Consider the following 20,491-nt stretch of genomic DNA (forward strand, 5'->3'; position numbering starts at 1 on the left):
AAAAATTTATATAAATTTATACATTTTGTTTTTTCTTAGTACTGCTTTCCTTGTATCCTGCAAATTGGTGCACTGCTATGAAGAAATAACTTGCTTACTCTTCTAGCCAGCCGCAACCTGCACATATATTTTCAGCCGTAACCCCTCTGTGTTATGTATGCATTTGTATTTATGTCTCCAGCTGGGGGCACAATCCAGTTACGTGTCAGCTGTACCGGTTAAAGCAAGGAAAGATGCATTTTGTCAACCCTTCTTCCCAAAGTGTGCCTCCCAGGACTTTTTCTTCTGCAATGTGTTCCTTGGCCATGTTTAAAGCCTGTCATCCTGCACTGATGTATTTTTTCTCTGCAGACTAGCACTTGGTCATCTGACAGCACTACCTCTCACAGTAATTTTTAACATCCTTAACAGTTGTGACATAGAGATGGTGTACCTTGAGGGCTCTGTCTAGCTTGGAGAACTAATAAAATCTGTTTGGATGGAGTCAGGCTGTCCTTCAATGAAAAATTCCTCAGCCATGCAGATGAGAATTTCATGGTCACAAGCTAAACCAGAAAATTTGCATTTGATTTTTGATGTCTGTTAGCCTAACTTAATGTGATTGCATTTGAGGACCAAGCTGTATTTAGGCAAGACTTTTTCCTGCCTCAAAAACTACAGTTTCTGCGCAAGTATCTTCCCTTGAATGAAGAAGCCAAGTAAAAAGGGGCTGCAGTAAAGGTACTCATCTGAGGCAAAATGAACACACTAAGATATTATTGTGGTAAAGGCTGAGTAAGACTCAGAAAATTGATACATTTGAACAACAATTATTGTAATACATAAAGCTAGCAAAGAAGGTTCCGTACTCTCTTTTTTATTAAAGTTTTACTTTATTCGAATGCCTCTTTGGAAGTAAGCTTGTGTGTGTTTTCCTGCCATTCTGAAGAAGAATGTGACAATGAATTACCTACCTGCTCTACAATCCTTTTGTAATGTTATATATATATACATTTATATATATTATATATAGTGAGAGAGATATATACACAGTGATAGCCTTTCAGTGAAAGCCTTTTAGGTTATGCTCTTTGCTGTGCAAACTGAAGCAACCGAATACTGGAGTAGCTTCTGCGTCTTTCCCACATGCTTGATTTATTGGTGCTCCTGTAGGTACCCATTGAAAGCAATAAACGAGCGGGCATCTTTCCAGTCCTAGAGGAAGAGAGATGTTTAGCTCTGGTGTCTGTCGTTCCATAGATACGGGTCTAAACGAAGTACTTTAACTGTTATACCCATACTAAACCAGTGTTGATGTTGGTGAATTGTAGAAATACTTGTGAACCTGAAGTTCATAGTCCTATAGGTTGATTTAATGCGGCAACCACTAGATGTGGGAGCTGCTTCAGTGGGATAGATTTTTTTTTCTTAAGAAAAGGCATAAATATAAAATTTTAATGTATTTGAGGTTTTAAATGCCTTTTTTAGTAGAAGTATTGTTGTATCTTATTTCTTTGTTCTTCATGTTTCCCAAATACAGGGTTTCCTTCTTTTTTGTGTCATCTCATATCCTCTAGTTGTTTGAATTTTTTGCTTTTGCTATATAATGGTAGTACAAGTTTCATAGCACTATTTCCTGTGAGATTTGATTGATGGCGATGAATGTGGGCAGCTACTTTTTCCCCTACCCCATTCTCCATATGCCTAATAAAATTATAGAAATAGCTCTAGCTTTGTGTGCGTGTGTGTGTGTGTGTGTGTGTTTAAACAAAAAATACTGTTTTGCATTCTTTTGGCTATTTTTCCAACCTTTCCAAAATGTGTTGCTGTTTTTTCTTCTTTCTTTCTTCTTGTATTTTGCCTCTTAGTCCAAGCTATAAAAGAACCAAAGATTGGACTTGAAAGGTTTTTGCCACTGAGAATGTGGGTGGAACTTTAAAACTTGTGAATGATGAGATACATGATCTACAAGAAGTTCTCCTTATTTATTTGATGTGTATGGTATGATAAAAGAATGTCTCAACTCCAAAGTCAAATTTTTTTTCAAAATGCCTTGAAACCATGTTAATTCACTGTAAGGGAACATAGCAAAACACTCTTTTACTGTGAGGGTGGCTGAGCACTGGAACAGGTTGCCCAGGGAGGTTGTGGAGTCTCCCTCCTTAGGGATATTCAAAAGCTGGCTGGACACGGTCCTGGGCAACTGGCTGCAGGTGGCCCTGCTTGAACAGGGGGCTTGGACAAGATGACCTCCAGAAGTCCCTTCCAACCTCAACCATTCTGTGATTCTATGAAGTACTGTAAGTTTTCTTTTATCAATGCATAGCAGAAAATCCACTTTGAAATTGCAAATTAACACAGCACTTGATTAAGAAATACAGGAGTATTATTGAAAGTTCTCTTTTCTTTGTGCAGAAACACGAACAGATAGAACAAAGAAACTGTTTAGACACTACACAGTTGGATCCTATGACAGCTTTGATGCTTCAAGGTAAGAATTCTTCTTTTTGGTCGCAATCTGTTTACAAAACCTTTCTGGGTTTTATTTAGTTATTACTTTTGGTTTAGACTTTTCAGGGGAAGAGGGAAGCAGATTACTAACCAGAGCTTCTCAAGATATCATTCTACATCTAAATTGTTTTTTATCACAGCTTACTTTTTTTCATATGGGATGGGTCTACAAAAATAGTAATGAAGTAATGAGTATCACTATTTCGTTTTCATGAGTGGTGAAAGAGATCAGCATTTCACAGAAGCAGTATGTTCCAGCTGCTTTTACATTCAAGGACCACTTAAGTTGTTGGATACTTCACAAGATCAGGCCTTCTATATCTGCTCACAGAGTCATACTTGCTGACAAGAAAACCAAAATAAAATTTTGTGATTTGTTGTTCTGAACGGTATCTTTAGATCCTAAGTAGAAATTAGACTGTTAGAAATGAGGAATTTAGAAATTAGATTATTTATTTGCAGTTCCTGCTGAGTATTTGTGATTTTTAAGCAGGTTCTTCTCCCACATGCATATACATTGGACATACAGCCAACTTTTGGTAGAAACTATGATTTTTAAAGCGCAGAACCTCAGTTAGCTGTTGGTGTCTTCTTGAGAAAATTGTGGTGGCATACTGGAATCATTACGCTTTTCTCCTGACTGTCTAATTACAGCTTGGGGTTTTTTTAGTTTTCAAGAAAAACACCTTTTTTGTAGGAGAAGAATTCTGAAATGTGTAAAGCGATGATGGCAGAGTTTCCCGTAGCACACTATTTAAAAAAAAAAGAAAGAAAATGTGGTAACTGTTGGTTTTATTATGTGATCTTAATCCTTGTTCTGAGGGTTGTGCATAGTTTCTATGTCAGTTAAACAAGTTGGGGAGGGAGGATGGAGTTCAAGTCAGCTGAAGTAGTTTGGATACCCAAGACGTCCTTCTGTGTTTCTGACGGTCGGTGTGCGGAGCTCTGAAAGGCAGGGGGCCTGCTGGTTTTCTACTGCATACAGCCTCTAAATATTTGAAAAATATGTAAACCTGCAGCCCCTTGAGTTGTGATTTGAAAGAGTGTGGCAATGTTGGATGAAGAGGGAAGGTTTGGTGACATGGTGGGAGGAAGCACAAGCTTGTGGGTTGGCTACAATCATCCCATCTTGGAGGCTCTGATCTTCCTGTTACTGTATACGGTGTGCTATAGGGCATCAGCTCTTGCTGCTGTGATTTAGGAATAGCGAAACCCCATTTCAACATCTTGAGTATTCCCTGCCATGATCAGCCAAGTTCCCAGAGCTTTGCACTGTTGGACAACGATGTGATTGACTGCGCAGTCCAATAATGATAAAGTTGTCAAGAGAAGCTGTTAGCCTGTACTATGAAACACATAACTGTTCTGCAGAGCAAGCTCACCGGTTACTGGTTACATTTCCAGTGAGCAGAGTTGGCTTTTTGCAACATTCTTTGAGTGATCATTATTCTCTAAAATTCATAGCCTTGTCTCTGTATTTCAGTGTTACTGGATAGGGTTGTTTCTGTAAAACTAGAAGCTGTGGCCACAGCATGTTGCCTCAGAGATAACAAATAGTCCCACTTGGAAACCTACTCCTACTTTCTAACAAAAGATTTTTTCATTTGAAAATGTCTCTTCTATCAAAACAGGGTTTTTTGGGTTTTTTTGGTTTTTTTTGAGGTGGGGGAGCTATTGATTCTAAAGCATTGGGATTTTTTGTTGTTCTTTTCCCAAGAAAATTCAGGTCCATTCTCGTGAGAGAACAATGCCACTTGCCTTTCTGAAATAGGCAGTACTCTATTATTTAGAGAGGTTATTTTGAAAGCAGGAGACCAAAAGCCATGTTCAGACCAAGGGCTTGAACCTCATCACCATGGTGCCCAAATATGTCTTTTAACCAGTGAGCTGTTGGGGATGAATGAATTATACTCTCTGCTTTTGGGAAGTCATGGAAAGTGTGAGAGATTTTTGGTGGGAAAGGGGGGAGGTTGTTGGTTTATTTTTGGATTGGTTTTTTCTTTTCCTCTTAAGATATTTGGCTTATGCGGTGCAACAGCAAAGCTCTCAAAAAATTTACATTACCTGATTAAGGACTCCAGCTGAGCAGGAGAGTTTATCAGATAAAATGATAGTTTTTGTACAGCCTTGTTACGGAGAAATTAGGTATGAAGTATGTCTGCAATTGTTCCTGATGCTAGCATCGCTATCTGTTAACTGGCTGAGCAGTAAGAGGGAAGGCAACAGAGTTCTCCTGGCAGCTTCTGAGTAAAGCAAAGTTTTGAAGAAAACTCAAGGATAATTTCCACAGAGAATCTGAAACCCAGCGGACCCATTTTGAAGAGTAATAATGGCAGTCCAGCAGTACAAGTGGAAATTGAGAAGGAAAGGTAGGAAAGGGTAGAATTAATGGGAAATTCCAATACAGTGGCAAGATAGACTTGCTTAACACACTTTTAAGCAGAGAAAAGTACAGTAATTTTAGACTTTTTGTAAAATAATACTAGGAAAACAAAAAAAAAAAAAAGGTTTTAGTGTCCAAGTTTCCAAACTTAGTTAGTTGCTGGAAAGGAAAAAACTTGTTTCTCTGAGGTGCATATAATAACTTACTGTAATGATGTTTTTACAGAGAGCATATACCATGATAAAAGGTAAACTTCCTTTTTCAACCTTTAAAAACATGACATATAGCGAAACGCTGTTGTGATACTTTTTTCCTAAACAAAATAGAGTTTGAGGACTTGCTGTCCTAAAACTGCAATAGCACACCAAGTTGCGTTTCAGATACTCGACTGAAGCTGCAGATCAGCTTTTTGTACATCTAAATGGTAATTATACTGGTGCTTACGTATTGCTGGTAAATAAAAACAACTTGCATTTAAGAATCTGACTGGAGATTAGTATGTCTTGTTAGTATGTACAGATTTAATTCCTAGCATGGGCTTCTTCAGGGAAGGGAATTGTTAAAAGAGGCAAACAAGATGTCAAACCAACAGCAATTCTCGATATTTCCAAATTCGTACTGCTTTGATTGCTTTCCCTGTTATCGTTTCCTCTCAAAGAAAGGGAAGAATATAGTAAAACAGATTTAACTGCTTGCAGCTAAGTTTTAATAAACATTTATCAGAAGGCAATTGTGCCTATGTTCTAAGAAGAGCTTTGAAACCAAAGCATTAACAAAGCCGATCCAGTTCCTTTATGGAGATGATGTGGGGGAGTGAGGGGAAGTGTCTGCTCCCCTCTCTTTTTCCTTCCCCCTCCCAAAGGGCAAAAATTGCTGAGTAGAAACACTCTGTTCAGAAATCTATATTAATGGGCTTATTCACATGCAGGAAAATACATTGTACATGGCATTTTTCATCTTTAGGAAAATGTGCAGCTTGAGTAATGGAGGTTCATTAAATCCTATTTCAGCTTTGCATAAGAGATCCGTTATCCAACATTAATACTTCAGGAAAAAGGGTAGTATGCTTACTAATACGTAGAAAGGCAGTGAGACTTGCTTACTAGTACAAATAGTCATTAAATATCATACAAATATAATATTTGAAACTACCAGGTCTAATGTATTATCTGCTTTAAATGCTGACAGGATACATTAATTCTGTTATGCAAAAATGATGTTGTTTCTTGCAGCTGTCATGCGCTGCTACTGCTGACATTCCTTTACTATTTTAATAAAACCTTTTAAGAACTAATTACTTTCAATCATTTTCCTTTAATCTGATGCAGATGGACAAATGTTGAAGGGAAGGATAGGCTTTGTTGCAATGGCATACATGTGAGAGAGGGTAAATTTTCTTACGCTAGCAGGAGCTCTTAGTGGACAAACAGGAGTAAATACCTGTCCCTGGACATTGGTCTTGGGCTGCAGCTCTGGAGGCAGAGGTGGCAAGTGGGACGGGCAAAGTCTCCTTCTGCCTCCCCAGATGGAGCAAGCAGGCAGCACCCACGGTGTCAGACCCCAGGAAACGCCATGGCCTGAGGCTGTACTTGCTTGATAAGGCTTATAGCCACAGAGAGGAGCAGAAAGCAGGCATGGAAAAATCATAGAATAGAACCATAGAATAGTTTGGGTTGGAAGGGACCTTTACAGGTCATCTCGTCCAACCCCCCTGCAAGAGCAGGGACATCTTCAACGAGATCAGGTTGCTCAGAGCCCCGTCCAACCCGACCTTGAATGCTTCCAGGGATGGGGCATCTACCACCTCTCTGGGCAACCTGTGCCAGTGTCTCACCACCTTCATCGTAAAACTTTTCTTCCTTCTATCTGTCTGAATCTACCCTCTTGTAGTTTGAAACCATTACCCCTTGTCCTAAAGAGCAGATATACCAACAAAGTTGCAAGGAGGTAATGTAAGACTGCTTTGACACGCCTCTGGAGTTTTGTGTCTTCCCTGTATTTGCGGGCAGCAGTGGTCAAGACAACCATGGGACATTGTCTAGGCTGGGACATCTCTTCCTCTAGGATGGAAAGGGACTAGGACCTTAATCTGTCTTGTCTAGGCTGGATGGACAATATTGTGACCAGCAAAGCAAAAGCTTCCAAAGTATTATAAATATTCTTTAGAACTCTGGTTAAAGTTCAGGACTACCTTTAATTCAAACAAAATTATTTGTAGGTCTTAAATCAGTTATTTCATGGAGTTCTCTTTTGTCAAGGTCAAATTCCAGTTTACTAATAGAAATTATTGCTAAGGCATAGAAAGGGTGTTAGAATTTTTAAAAAAATCTTTATTTTTTAAAAAAATTAAAAATAAGGTAAACCTTTAGAAATTTTTATCTGCTTTTTAACTGAAGTGAGGGAATTTATTAATTCTCCCAAGATAGGACAGTGAATTGTTCAGTCAGGAAAATCAGAGAGAAGAAAAAATTAAGTTATCAAATTAAAATACCTGAAATTAATTAGTTGTTTAATTTCAAATGTAAAATGTTAGCAGCTTTTTAAATGTGATTGATGAGAAAGTGGTAACTTAGTTTTCATACTCTGGAGACATAAATAATACGAGCAATTTGGGTACTATGTAAAGATTACAAACTTGATTTGGTGGAAAACATGATCCAGTTGCCTTCATGGATTTGGAAGCTTTAGAACACAACAGTGGAAACTTTTACTACTGCATTAATTGCATCAGCTCCCTCCCACCCCCAACAGAATAGTGAAATAGCAAAAGTCAATAGCATAAGTGAGTGCCAGCTTCAATGCAGTTATGAAATATGTGATATAAATGTCAGGTTTCCTGCCTCTTCTGTGTCTTCCCTTTCTTCACAGTACAATTGACTTTCACATCTTTTTTTTTCCTAACCAGTTTCACTAGTGCTAAGTTTTCTTGGTGCCTTTTCTTGCAATCTTATGGCTACAGCAGTATTAGGAAGCTCACAGGAGAGGATGTAATAATAAATGACCTTTTTCAAAGGCTTGTTGCCACAAAGTTAACGACAGGACCAAATTGATTTGCCTTCTGGTTTTAGTTCTGTTTTTCTGGATGAAGAAAAAGAGGAAAATTGGATTGTGTAGTCTGGGGGGTATGTGTAAGAAAGCTTAATTAAAAGCTTAATTCATTAACCCTAATGTCCCTTCTTGGAGTCAGGGGGCAGCATCCATGTCTCCTGAGCGTAGAAGCTGACAGAAGTAACTCCTGTTGCCAATTTACATGCAAAAAAGATGTCAAAAAAGATGGCCCTGTTGCTGGCATCTGCACCATCGGATAGAGCAGTGTAAGCTTTAATCCTAGCCAGCTCAGAGAGACTCTTTGGCACAGCTGAATCTGTCCACCCCTGTAATTCAGCATGCTGGGTAGTGCTTTTTATTTCTTTATTTATTGTTTAACCCGCAGAATCTACCTGTTGAATACCTCAATCTTTGTCCCAAAGTTGTGATGTAAATGGTGCTGTCTTAATGGTTTAAGCTAATAGTATTAGGTGTGTTACACAGTATTTACACTTTTTTTAGTGGAAGCTCTCAATTTGATGCAGAACTACTTTCATCTAGTTTGATATCTGGTTTCATGGGGATATTTTACGTAAATGTATTGTCTTCCTTCTGGAAAAATGCAATTATTCATAATTTTAAATATATATTTAAAATGGATGGAAACCTTTTGAAGAATTCTGGTCATTGCAAGGCATGCGGTATGTAACAGGGAGCTAAGGGACCTTGTCCTGGCCCTGGCTTAGCAGTGGTCCTGTTTCCACGTCGCAGTGAAGCCAGTGTGTGTACTTGCTGAGTGCTGCTTGCTTGTGTGCAGCCATCAGCAGCAATCTGTGAAATCCTGGCAAACGGTTCTTTACAAAAACGGAAGGAATGTATAAGAGCCGTTGTTATTTTTTATATCTTGCTTGCCGCGTTTTCACATTGGTTCTTCCTAGACCTGCAGAACAGTGAGGGAGACACTGAGAGCAGCATCGTTCCATGGAGAATAGGTCTTTCTGCATTGACATAACTCACTTCTTTTGTTTTGCTGTTGGATGGCACCAGTTCCACTGTACTAATGTTTTCTGTGAAGTCTTTACTGTTCAGTTATCTCTTGCAGGAACTGGACTAAGGATATTAAAATGGGTGCTGTTCATTCTTAAAAAAAATTCATTATTTCTGTTCCTTTATTCTGGGATTGATACGTTGATAAGAAGTTGAAAGTGATTTCACAGTTCTTCCTAGCTGCAGGCATAGGTTTTAAACATAATTCTTGGTTTCCTTTTCTCTGGTGGAAAGAAGTAAAAACAGTAGTATTTTAACTTTTTTACATATATATGTAGCTCAATTTTTGTCCGGGAGATAGTAGCAAAAATATCTGAGTATGCTTATAGTTGTAATGTATATATAATGTGATGTATACAAATAGATATATAGATATAACCACGTGATATAGTGATGTGGTTACATCTGAATGCTCGTTGAGATTTTAATGATTTAAGATCTCTGCATATGTGATACTCTCGGTTCTTATAGGCATAGAGAACAATCAGCACCAACCAAATTACAGAAAACAAAATATTTTGTAAAGTATTTTGTGTGCATGTATTGTTACTTTATTTCTAAAGAGATTTTCTTGGGCTTGCCTGATGCCTGTTCTGAATTAATTTATTTTCTGCGAGTCTAATAGTCTGATAGCACTGAACTGCTCTTAATGTGTGAGGCAGAAAGATGAGTGTAGCTCATTTTTAATACCTTGTGCCCTATTAACTTGAAGAATACGTTTTAATACAGTTTGGAAAAATATATATATGTTTAAGCAATAATTAAGGCATTATAGATTTTGTGGAACAGGTGGAGATGTAAAATGTGTAGTTTTTCATTTACAGTTATTTAATTTCTAATGAAAATGATCTTACTTGCTAATAAACAACTTTGCACTTTGCCTCCCCTGCCGTTGTGTGCTGCCATGACTGAGCTTTTTATGTTGGTGACTACAGAAAATATTTAAAGTAATTGCTAAAATAGGAGGTAAAAAGGGTGCGCGTGTGTGTATATGTATCTGAACTGTCGTATCTCTTCATTGAAATCTGTAGTCTAATTGCATGAAGATGCAACATTAAGTCTAATACAATTACAGGAAGATGCAAAACTATACGGTGAGTGGTGAAGAGTTTCCGTGAATTTGTAAGTGCATTTTTAAGTTGTTTGCTGCCTTAATAGTGAAGTTTGTTTGAAGTACTTCAGTAAGATTCTGCTTTTAGCAACTAATGGTTTTGTAACTAACGATTAAAATTTGTCAGACTTTTTCTGGGCTAGATGTTTGCCTAATATTTTAGTGATAAAGTGTTAGCAAAGAAAGACCAACAGTTTCCAAGACCAAAGCTGAAAAAAAAATATATAGCCTTTCCCAAATTTAAAATTAAAATGCTCTTTCTAGAAAACTTTAATGTCATGGTTTAGCCCTAGCTGGCAACCAAGCACCACACAGCCACTCACTCACCTTCCCCCACACGGTGGGATGCGGGAGAGAATCTGAAGAGCAAAAGTAAGAAAACACATAGGTTGAGATAAGAACAGTTTAATAATTGAAATAAATAAAAAAAATCATAATAATAAATTGTAATGAAAAGGAAAATAACAAGGGGGGTGGAGGGGGAACAAAACCCAAGAAAAAATGTGACAATGTTCTCACCTGGACAACGGCTGAAATCTTTTCGCATATCTCGCAGCTCACTCAGGGATAGGGATCAGGTGGTTTCCGTCTTGTTTATGCATTCTTCCTCTTCCTCCTCCTTTCTGGAATAGCCGCGGTGCCTGTTGTTTTGTCGTCAGATCCAGAGACCTTCTCTTCCCCTTGAAGGTACTGAAGAGTGTTGAACAGGGCTCGGTAGGCGTAGGCCAGGCCCCAGCACATTGCAGTGATTTGTGTCTCTCTGGAATTGCCAGGGTGACAGCATACTTTTTCCAAATACTTTACTAATTTTTCAGGATTCTGCACTTGTTCAGGGGTGAAGTTCCAAAACACTGGAGGTGCCCACCATCCTAGGTATTTGCCCATGCTCTTCCACAAACCCTGCCACTCATAACTATCCAGCCTTGGGGCAGATTCTGGATGATATTCTTAAATTGCTTATTAACCTTAGACAAAACTGAAACAATATTCCCAAGAAATACCAATAGAACTATCTCAACTACCCAAGGATGTTCAAGATACTGAAAAGTTATGGTAATGAAGGAGGAAATATCATAGAAGAAGGTAGCAAAGGTGCCATTCTGTATTTCCTCCATAAAAAACCTCTCAGAGGAAGAAGTATGACTGCTGATTGCCTCCCAGAGGTGGTACCCAAAGTACAGTAATGGCTTCAGTACACAGCCCAAATACCAGATTAAGCTCAAGGACAGTGTTTTAATAACAAATCTCCCAGGCAAAACATCACTAATCACTGCAGAGCACAGCAAACTGCAAAAACCAACACCGATCTTTAACACGTACAGCAAAAAACTGAGCATGGTGCAGATCAGATAAACTAATATCGAGAACAGATGAATCAATATCGTCACCCACAACTGTTAACAGATCTAGATTCCTTAATACACTCTGGTTGATCTGTTATTATCTCAAACCCTTCAGGCTGCACGTTGGGCGCCAAAAAGGACTGTCGTGGTTTAGCTTCAGTCAGCAACTGAGCACCACACAGCTGCTCGCTCACCCTCCCCCCCCGGTGGGATGGGGGAGAGAATCTGAAGAGCAAAAGTAAGAAAACACATAGGTTGAGATAAGAACAGTTTAATAATTAAAATAAAATAATAATAGTAGTAAATTGTAATGAAAAGGAAAACAACAAGGGGGGGACGGGGGGGGACAAAACCCAAGAAAAAACCCAAGCGATGCAACTGCTCACCACCCACCGACCGATGCCCAACCAGTCCCCAAGCAGCGATCGCTGCCCCCCCCGGCCAACTCCCCCCAGTTTCTATACTGAGCATGACATCCCATGGTATGGAATAGCCCTTGGGCCAGTTTGGGTCAGCTGTCCTGGCTGTGCCCCCTCCCAGCTTCTTGTGCACCTGGCAGAGCAGGGGAAGCTGAAAAGTCCTTGACCAGTGTAAGCACTGCTGAGCAACAACTAAACCATCAGTGTGTTATCAACATTATTCTCATCCTAAACCCAAAACACAGCGCTATACCAGCTACTAGGAAGAAAATTAACTCTATCCCAGCCGAAACCAGGACAATCCACCTCTAGTGTTAATGAAAACCTAGCGGTGTAACTATGGGTACGGAAGGTCCTGAGTGCAAGGGCCATGATTTGCTGGGTGCGCCATTTCCTGCACAGCAACTGATACTCTCAAGCTCAATAGTATTTTCTCTGTAACTCCTCCAACCGGATGCTGGAGGACAGGATGGATTTAAATGTCAGAACTGAAAGCAGCAGCCTGTGTCCTGTGCATGGGGAGGAATAAAGTTTTCTAAATTAGAATAGAGAAAAGAAAAAAAAAAAATAGGAAAAAGGAGTGGAAATGACAGAAGGTGAGGACAGCAAGAAAAGATTGTGAGGGTGTCATACCAGGTTAGTTAAAAGCAGGAGCCACATAATTAGATGCAAGGATAGAGCGGAGGAAAACAGGAGATTAAAATGTTTGTTTTTTGGGGGAAAGGAAAATGATTAAGTTTCTAACAATTAGTGTTTTACATTCCTGTCTCCTAGCCTCCACTGCGATGATTTAGCTTCCTCTGTGTGACCTTTAATTCCCTGCCCCACTACACCTTTGGCTGCCTTCCTCTCACCTAATCACTAGATGAGCAAAAGCCGACATATGGTGCCTCTGATTGTAAGTGATGCATTTTTAAGTTTTGGCAGGCCAAAAGGAACAAATAACTGTTGAGCTCGCACTGTGGGCTTTCCTCCAGTGGGAGCAATGATTTAAACCACTTTTTTTTTTCCCCTCTTTCCAGCCAGATTTTCACAAATATTTATAGCATTTGCAGAATTTGATCCACAAGGCAAATTCTAAGGGTGACTGGCAGGCAACATATGTCTTTTTTTCCTCTTAAAAGAAGAAACTATCGAGAAGTCAGAACGGGGTTGACTTTCACGCTCTAAGTAAAGCTGGTCACTTCCATTGTGCACAACATAAGGTTGTTGGGAGGAGGATGTCTTGTTTTGTCTTGGGACAAATAGATGTGCTGGAGTTGTATTTCTTTATCCATTGGATGGGGTCAAACGGTACGAAGAAGGACCTGCTAAAGAGCAAGCAATAGCCGGTGTCAGCGTGTTCACCTGGAATAAAGAAGTTCTGGGCTTGAGTCCCATGTGTGTTAGACTGCTTCGACTTAAACCCGTACCTTGTATTGCTCATGAATGCCAAGAACCTGGTGGATAGAGTGATTCTTTATCCAAGTCTTTTGAAACTATTACTCTTTCACTGAGCCAAGAGACAGATGCTAGCTCTGTCCTCAGAGGCTGTGGCGTGCAGGTGGGGATGCTAGGTTTGAATGATTGGCAGATATACCAATTGAATAGCTGTTGATATTGCTGGGGGTGCCTGCTCTCTCTGACGTAAAATTTCATCCCATATTCTGGAGAAATAATGTCTAACGAAGGCTAAATTTAGACTAAAATATATCAACAAAAGATTTGCTTTAATAGATAAGCATTTCACTAAAACTGATTTCATGGCAGAATTCTGAACAGAAGAATAGTGAATGCTAAGTTAAATACGTGCACTAGGAAATAGTGGTAACTGCATATCTAGAAAACAGACTGTTACCTATGTGTCTTCTAATTTCTCTAATTTTAAATTTTAAAAAGCGCGTTGGGCACAGGTAACAGGTCTCAGAATTAAGAGTTTAATGCTACAATTGAAAACTAGGGCTGATACTGAGTAGATTGCGTGACCCTTTAAACTGGCATTTCTGAAGACTGATAGTGTAGCACTGTCAGATTTGTAGAGCAGTTGTAGCTATAGCAGAGGTTGTTTATACCTTTACTGTAAACACTTCAAATACCATAAATTCTGAAATACACTTAAAATTAAACCCTATGCATCATAAGTTAGTCACTCAATTGAGTTGAAATGATAAACCCAAATTTTTTACCCTGTCTCCAATACTTACAAAAGAAAAGCTTCATATTTTCAGAAATTACGTGTCAATGCAACCAGCGAGCTACAGCTGGATGTTAAAGGAAAGGGGGCAGTAAGGAGAGATTCCAGTTCAACATTCACTTAATTAAGAAAAGTAACTGCCAATTTAAATAAAGCAGAGTTCTCTCTCTTCATCAGCTGGTATCTGTAAAGTCAGTGATTTTTTCACTGCTATCAAAGTTGTGGGCTAAACTGGCCACGTTTTGACAAAATTCCTGAAATTTTGCTGAAAATTATGATACAGATAGACAGGAAAGCTGTTAGGATGGACATTTCTCAAGCTGCTTTGCAGATAAGTAAACAAAATTTGGATGAGGCTTAAAATAACCCAAGGGCTTAGTGTAATTAGAGAAATGGAGAGAGGGGAGAATACATTTCAGAAAAAAGGTAGAGATGCCACCTCCTTTCTGACGTTAATGAGATTGTAAAACAATATGGTGATTAGTCAGGATTTTTGAAGGGATATGTGCAAGTTAAACTTGAGTTGAAGCCACCTCTTAATTTCTTTTCAGTAAAATCCTAGAAAATCTAAGTTTCTCACTCTATACTGTGTTTTTAAAGCTCTGGGAGAAGAAAAAAGTGGGAAAATGCTTTCAGAAAACCTTTCCTCTATATCTTTGTTAATACCTCATTTGTTTTGAGACAGACCTTGAAACTTACTTGTAACATGCCTTATACTAAAGTGTCATAAAATTTTACAGGAATTTTAACACTGATGATTAAAGCACTATACACTTCTGTACAACATAGAATTTTAAGTGAAACACTTACCTCTGTAAAGCTGAAATGAACAGTCAGGGTTACTTCTTGTGGTTAGAGCTGTATTTAGTTTCCAAGGAATGCAGGACAGGAGGACGAGAGTTCCTCCTGCTCATCATAGCAAACAGGGTGTGACGGAAACCCTGAGGGATCCCTTAAAACTAGTTTGAAACTCATGGATATCACCACTCCTGAAATCACCAGTCTCTTCCCCCATTTCATAATTGGTTTATGTTTAGCCTTTAGTATGTTTAGACTCTGAATGGCTGAGTGAGCAAATCAAGTTACGATGCTGAAATGTATAGTGAGTTTAATAATCGTTATAAAAACCCGCAATGTCAAACTGCTACCTTTAAGGGCTTGTAACATGTTTTAAAAGTGTTACTAAAACACTTTTTTTTTCCTTTTTTTTACTAAAACTGTGACTAAAGTGTATTATAGAAACACAACTCAGGAGATCCTGAGGAAGGTGGATATAATCCCCTGTATTACCATGGAATGGGCACGTGTCAAAGCACGGTGACAAAACTGTACAAGAAGAAGGGAATACAGCGTACCATGGTTTCCAGTAAGACAAGGAGCAAGTAGCGCAGCTTGGTTGGGGGCTGGTGGAGCACTCTGGGGAAGCACCAAATGTGCTTGTCCACCTCTTCCACCCTTCTCTGCTTTTGGCCTTTGGCAGAGGCAGGATGTTGGGCTCCCAGAACTGGCACGTGTCCACCCAGCACGGCTGTGCATATGTTCCCGTGGCGCGCTCTAAAAAGGGACGGAAAAAATTCAAAGTCCTGTCTGATGTATGCCAACTCTGAGATAAGCATAGAGATTGAATAGAAAGCTGTATGAACTAGTTCAGATGCTGTACCAGCTGAAGAAAATCTTTATTATTATATATAGCTATGTTTTTGTACAGTCATACCATTATCTTAGATTTGGGTTTACTTCCCTGGTTCCACCTTTGTTATTTGTCCTATTTGCTAACCTTGAACAAGTTCTTTTCCGTGTTACTGTGGCTGTCTGTGATAATACTGACCACCTTTAGCAAAAATATTTAGAGAATTATTGATTAAAAAAACCTATATAGAAAAGCAGTGTTGTTATTAATAGCTATTATTATTATTATTATTATTCCTTTTGTGTGAATACTTTATACGTTAAGATGCTTAGGGAGAAAATTCCTGTTTCTGTGTGGTTTGGTGGCAATAGCAGGGGCTGGAACTGCAGCTGGTTTGGGGTAGAAAAATACAAACCTAAAAAGTAAGGTGGATAACTATTCTAGTTGCCTGAACATATGTATGTGTTTGTTCAAGGCTCATAGTACGAGCAATGAATATTAATATTTTCATAGTGCAGGCTTAGATTGCTCAAATGCTTGATACTTAGTAGCAATTTTCAGTTTAATTATCAGGTATAAGTGGAGTGTGCTGGAGCCCAAAATACTAATGTGATTGATGGAACATCTGTATGAAATGGTTTGAAGGACTCTGCCTTATAAAAACCCTCATGTTCTATACTAGAAGGACACCTGCCTGAATGTTTCATGTTTAGTTTTTACTTTGTCATGTGTGGCACTTGAATTGACTATTTATTTTTAAAACACAAATGAAATTAATTAAGATAGAGGAATGAAGCTTTGATTTTTTTAATCTCACTTTACCACTCTCCTCACCCCACCATGCTTTTTTGTTTTCTCCTTACCAGTGCAGATGCAAGAGAATAATAACATTTCTCTTTAAAAAGACTATATATACTCATTGTATTGTGTGTGCATAGATATAGTGTGTATATGTATTCATATATGGCTATCCATATATCCATATATATGGGTACATATGTATCCCATATATATATATATATATAGTGTGTGTATGTGGATATATATATAGGATCATGACCTTACCACTGACTTTTTTTCCCTTCATACCGTATTCTGAGGTTTGTGTATAATATAAAATCAGGATTTTACTGGATGATTTATATTTCCAGGCAGTTGTTTGACTTCCTGTTTTGCTATATCAATATGTTACTTTAGTGGTTACAGTTTCAGCAACTTAAGGTGAAAATGAGGAAAAAAACCAAAAGTAGTACCAGCCAAATCAGTTGAATTGGGTATTACTTTAGACTACCTACTCCCTTCTCCTACACACCAAAGAATATGATATTAAGTGTAATTAAAGGCTGGATAAAAGAATGTGGACTGATAGACATACATAGCCAGAGGAAGTTTCTCCTTGGTTTTACATAAAGAAATTGTGTAACTTCTTTGCACTTGTGTCATAAAATTTAATGTTTCTCTTTTAAAACCTGTATTTCATTGTAATGTTTTATAGCATAAATTCATTGAACACTGTTACTTTCTTTCACATAGGTTGCTTCTTTATAATTATGGTTAATCCTTTGGGCAACTCTGTCAATCAGAAGGCTGGAAAAAGTAGCACAATCTTTCTGATTTCCTAATTCTTACCAAATCACTTTATGACTAATATTTTCTATTTTTTGGTAACTTAGTGAAGAACTGCTCATGTTCTACCAAGGGTATCAAGTATTCAAAATCCAATAGAGATGGCTCGATTACTCATTTAAAAGTGTGAACGAAACACCTTTTTAAGTGGAAGAAGTTATATGCCCTGTCAGGTTTTACTGTAGTCTGTAATTTCCTCAGAATGCAATATAGACCTGTGCAATATCGGAATTAGGGAATTTCTAAATGTCTTTTATGGCATGTTACGGTTTGGCATATACCTCTCTCATCAACAAATGATCAATGGAAAATATGCAGCCTTGCTTTTCTCATGATCATAGAGCTCTATGTGATGTTTACTGAACTCTAGAAACAGCACTGATACAGGAGATCTGAAAGACAAATATATGGACATAGGAAGTATATAGGAGTATTGCTGAAGCATCCTCTCTTCTTTTCCCATTCCTTTACTTGGCCTGAGCGTAGCCAGCTGAGGAAGACCTGACTATGTCGAGTTAGCCATTCAGCCATGGAGGAAATGTAAACTTGGCTGAGGAGAAATTAGAATATGTCCTTTCTATTGCAATTTGAAGTTATTTGCCACAAATAAAGCCAGAGAGAACAATAGCGCAAGGGTGGTGGTGTGGGTCTTTTTTTCGTCCTCTTTTTTTTTTTGCTTGAGTGCCAGCTGTGCCAGTAAGGCATCGACACACACCCAACTGTTGGAAGTGCTGGTAAAGATACTGTCGCTGGATGCTGCAATTTCCTTGAGAGCACCTGTGAAGCTGGAATCCATAGGTAGTACTAAGCATTTTATTCCACGCTGCATGTCCATATGCAGCCCTGATTTTGTAATTGTTTTTTGGTGAAATAGCAAAATGACTTGGAGTCGCTGTCACTGTCAATGCCTGATGAAATAACGCTTATTCTCCAGTGTAACTATTTTGAAGACACTAAAGGATATTTTGAGAACTGTATTAGTTTTTATGGATGGGCAGCTTTGTTACCTCCAAATATGATGTCTAATTCATCTAATTCGTCTAGTTCAGTTTTAACAGTAAATGTACTGGTGAGAATTCTGGATCATGATAATGAAATCACTGTTTTGGGAAACAGCTCAACTTCAGCCCAACTCCACTTTATGTACAGTAGGGCCATGGAAGAAAATGTAGTCCTGTGCCCCAATACCCTATCTGAAGAAATGAGAAACAATTACATCTGTGAGTTCCTACAAATTATTTTGATGTTTTTGGGGGTAAGGAGAAGAAAGAGGAAAGTCAAACACTGCAAAGAAAGGAAACAATCTTTTTACTTAGATACCGTATTGTGAGAATCCCTTGGCCTGATATTGAAGAGCAGAAAGGATGACCCTGCGTTTTTTGTTCTAGGTGATTCTGTTCATCCCTTCTCTGTCATATTTTAATTATTATTGTACCATCATTATACTCCTTGGACTTCTATCTTCAGCTACCTAATAAGGAGTTTATCAACTTAAAGTTAACTGTTCTCCAGTACTTCTGTGCTAATCACAGGTTGTGTCTTCCTTGAGTATAATGTTGAGGTACTTATCAACATTCTATTTGAAAATATTTTCTTACTGCCCTCCTCCCAAACACATCTTGCTATAAACTTCCAGATAAAGAGACGTTCTAAAGGAAAATCATTTAGACTTGTCTTATATGACTGAAATGATATTGGCAGGATTGATCAGTTGTACAGAGTAAGTGCTGTGTATGTGTTTTTGACACGAGGCAGGGCAAAATATGTAACTGTATTTTTACTGAATATCTCCTCTGAGAGTGTATTGTGCTTACAGAAAGCATTGCTAGAAGGTGGGAATAAGTAGTTGAAAAAAGCAAAATGTAGAAGATAAACAGACGTTCTGAAAAATGGTAAAACATGTTTCACCATTCAAAATAGCTGGAAGTTGTTATTGGTTATTTAAGATGTTATCATAAGAAACTATGAAAAGATTCTATTAAAGGCAGTAGCACTGGGTTGTGAATTATTCGTTAGCATAATAACCTGTTATTGTTCAAAGCTATATCATATATTTACCAAACAAGCATATTCTTAAGACAAATTGCATTGCAATGCAGTGAAAGACATTATCATGTGAGGGCATCTCTGCATGTGACGGCAACATATTAGAGAGAGTTTACTATGAGTTTGAATATACGGTTGACTACATTTTGCTGTTTCTGTTTGGGCTGTAAGTGGGTTAGGTAGGGACCCATCTGTGTATTTTCCTATTTGCTGTGCAAAGAACCACACTCACTGGTGTAGCTAATACCTCTTGAACAAGTAATTGCTGTTCTGCATGTTACCAAAGAGCTGTGAAAGCTCTTCTGTAAGACCTACAGCTGGATGATCAATGCCTGGAAACGTGAGCAATCACATACAGAGGCTTCATGAATCTTGAAGGCCTTAATTACTAGGATTAGCCAATTTTCCTGGAGTCATTACAGTAGATGACTATAAATAGTAAGGTTGTCCCCTTCCAGCAATGACATCAAAAATTGTTCACTCTAAGTCTGTTATATCTTACAATAAGATTTGCTGTAGACATCATTCCCATCTTATATGGTATCAAGACAGGTAAATTCCCAAAAAAGGGAAATATTTGGAGAGAAACAAACATTCCTTATGTGGTTTTAACAGGGACTGACTGTTGGAATGTGCAGTAAAGACCTCCTCTTGAATAGATTTCCAAAATGCCCTTCTATGGGCTTGAATGTAACCACCATAAATTGACTATCTTAGCCTGAAAGGAATTAATGTGACTGCTTTCAGACATTTATGGAATTGGTTTAGATACTGTTTTATTGCATCTGGCAAAGTATAAAAAAGACATTTCCTTTATTGTTGGGCTGTGATTTGATCCTTCTAACATGTAGCTAGCTGTGAATTCAGTAGATCTTTCAAAAAGATTGAAATTGCAAGAGTACTGAGGAGAGGACATAAAAAAAGGTCTGATTAAGAGATTTGGACTTACTTAGCCAACTGAAAGAAGTGAACTTGGAGAGAATAACTTCTCACTCAAGGGTAGAGCAAGCCATCTGACTGAAGGGTTTGTGGGCTTGAGAAGGCTACTCATTTGGTTGTAACTCTGGTTGTTTGAATCTCATGTGTGATCTTTTAGATAACTTTCCTGCCTTGGGAGGCTGTTGTCCAGTTTGTTAAAGCTGAAAAGGTTAGACCTAGATTACATTTCAACCTTACAATGCACGATTGGAGAGAAT

At 38.3% G+C, this 20,491-nt stretch overlaps 1 protein-coding gene across 2 annotated transcripts in view; it reads left to right on the plus strand.

Moving 5' to 3' along the window:
* Window positions 1-20,491, plus strand: part of SHANK2 (SH3 and multiple ankyrin repeat domains 2) — a 319,794-nt gene that overhangs the window by 154,551 nt on the left and 144,752 nt on the right. For both annotated transcript variants that reach the window (XM_072864803.1, XM_072864804.1), the window contains one exon: window positions 2,395-2,470. In XM_072864803.1, the coding sequence (XP_072720904.1) occupies window positions 2,395-2,470 (76 nt within the window). The remainder of the gene's footprint in view (window positions 1-2,394; window positions 2,471-20,491) is intronic.

Source organism: Ciconia boyciana, chromosome 6 (assembly GCF_034638445.1).
Source record: "Ciconia boyciana chromosome 6, ASM3463844v1, whole genome shotgun sequence".
Classification (NCBI taxonomy): domain Eukaryota; kingdom Metazoa; phylum Chordata; class Aves; order Ciconiiformes; family Ciconiidae; genus Ciconia; species Ciconia boyciana.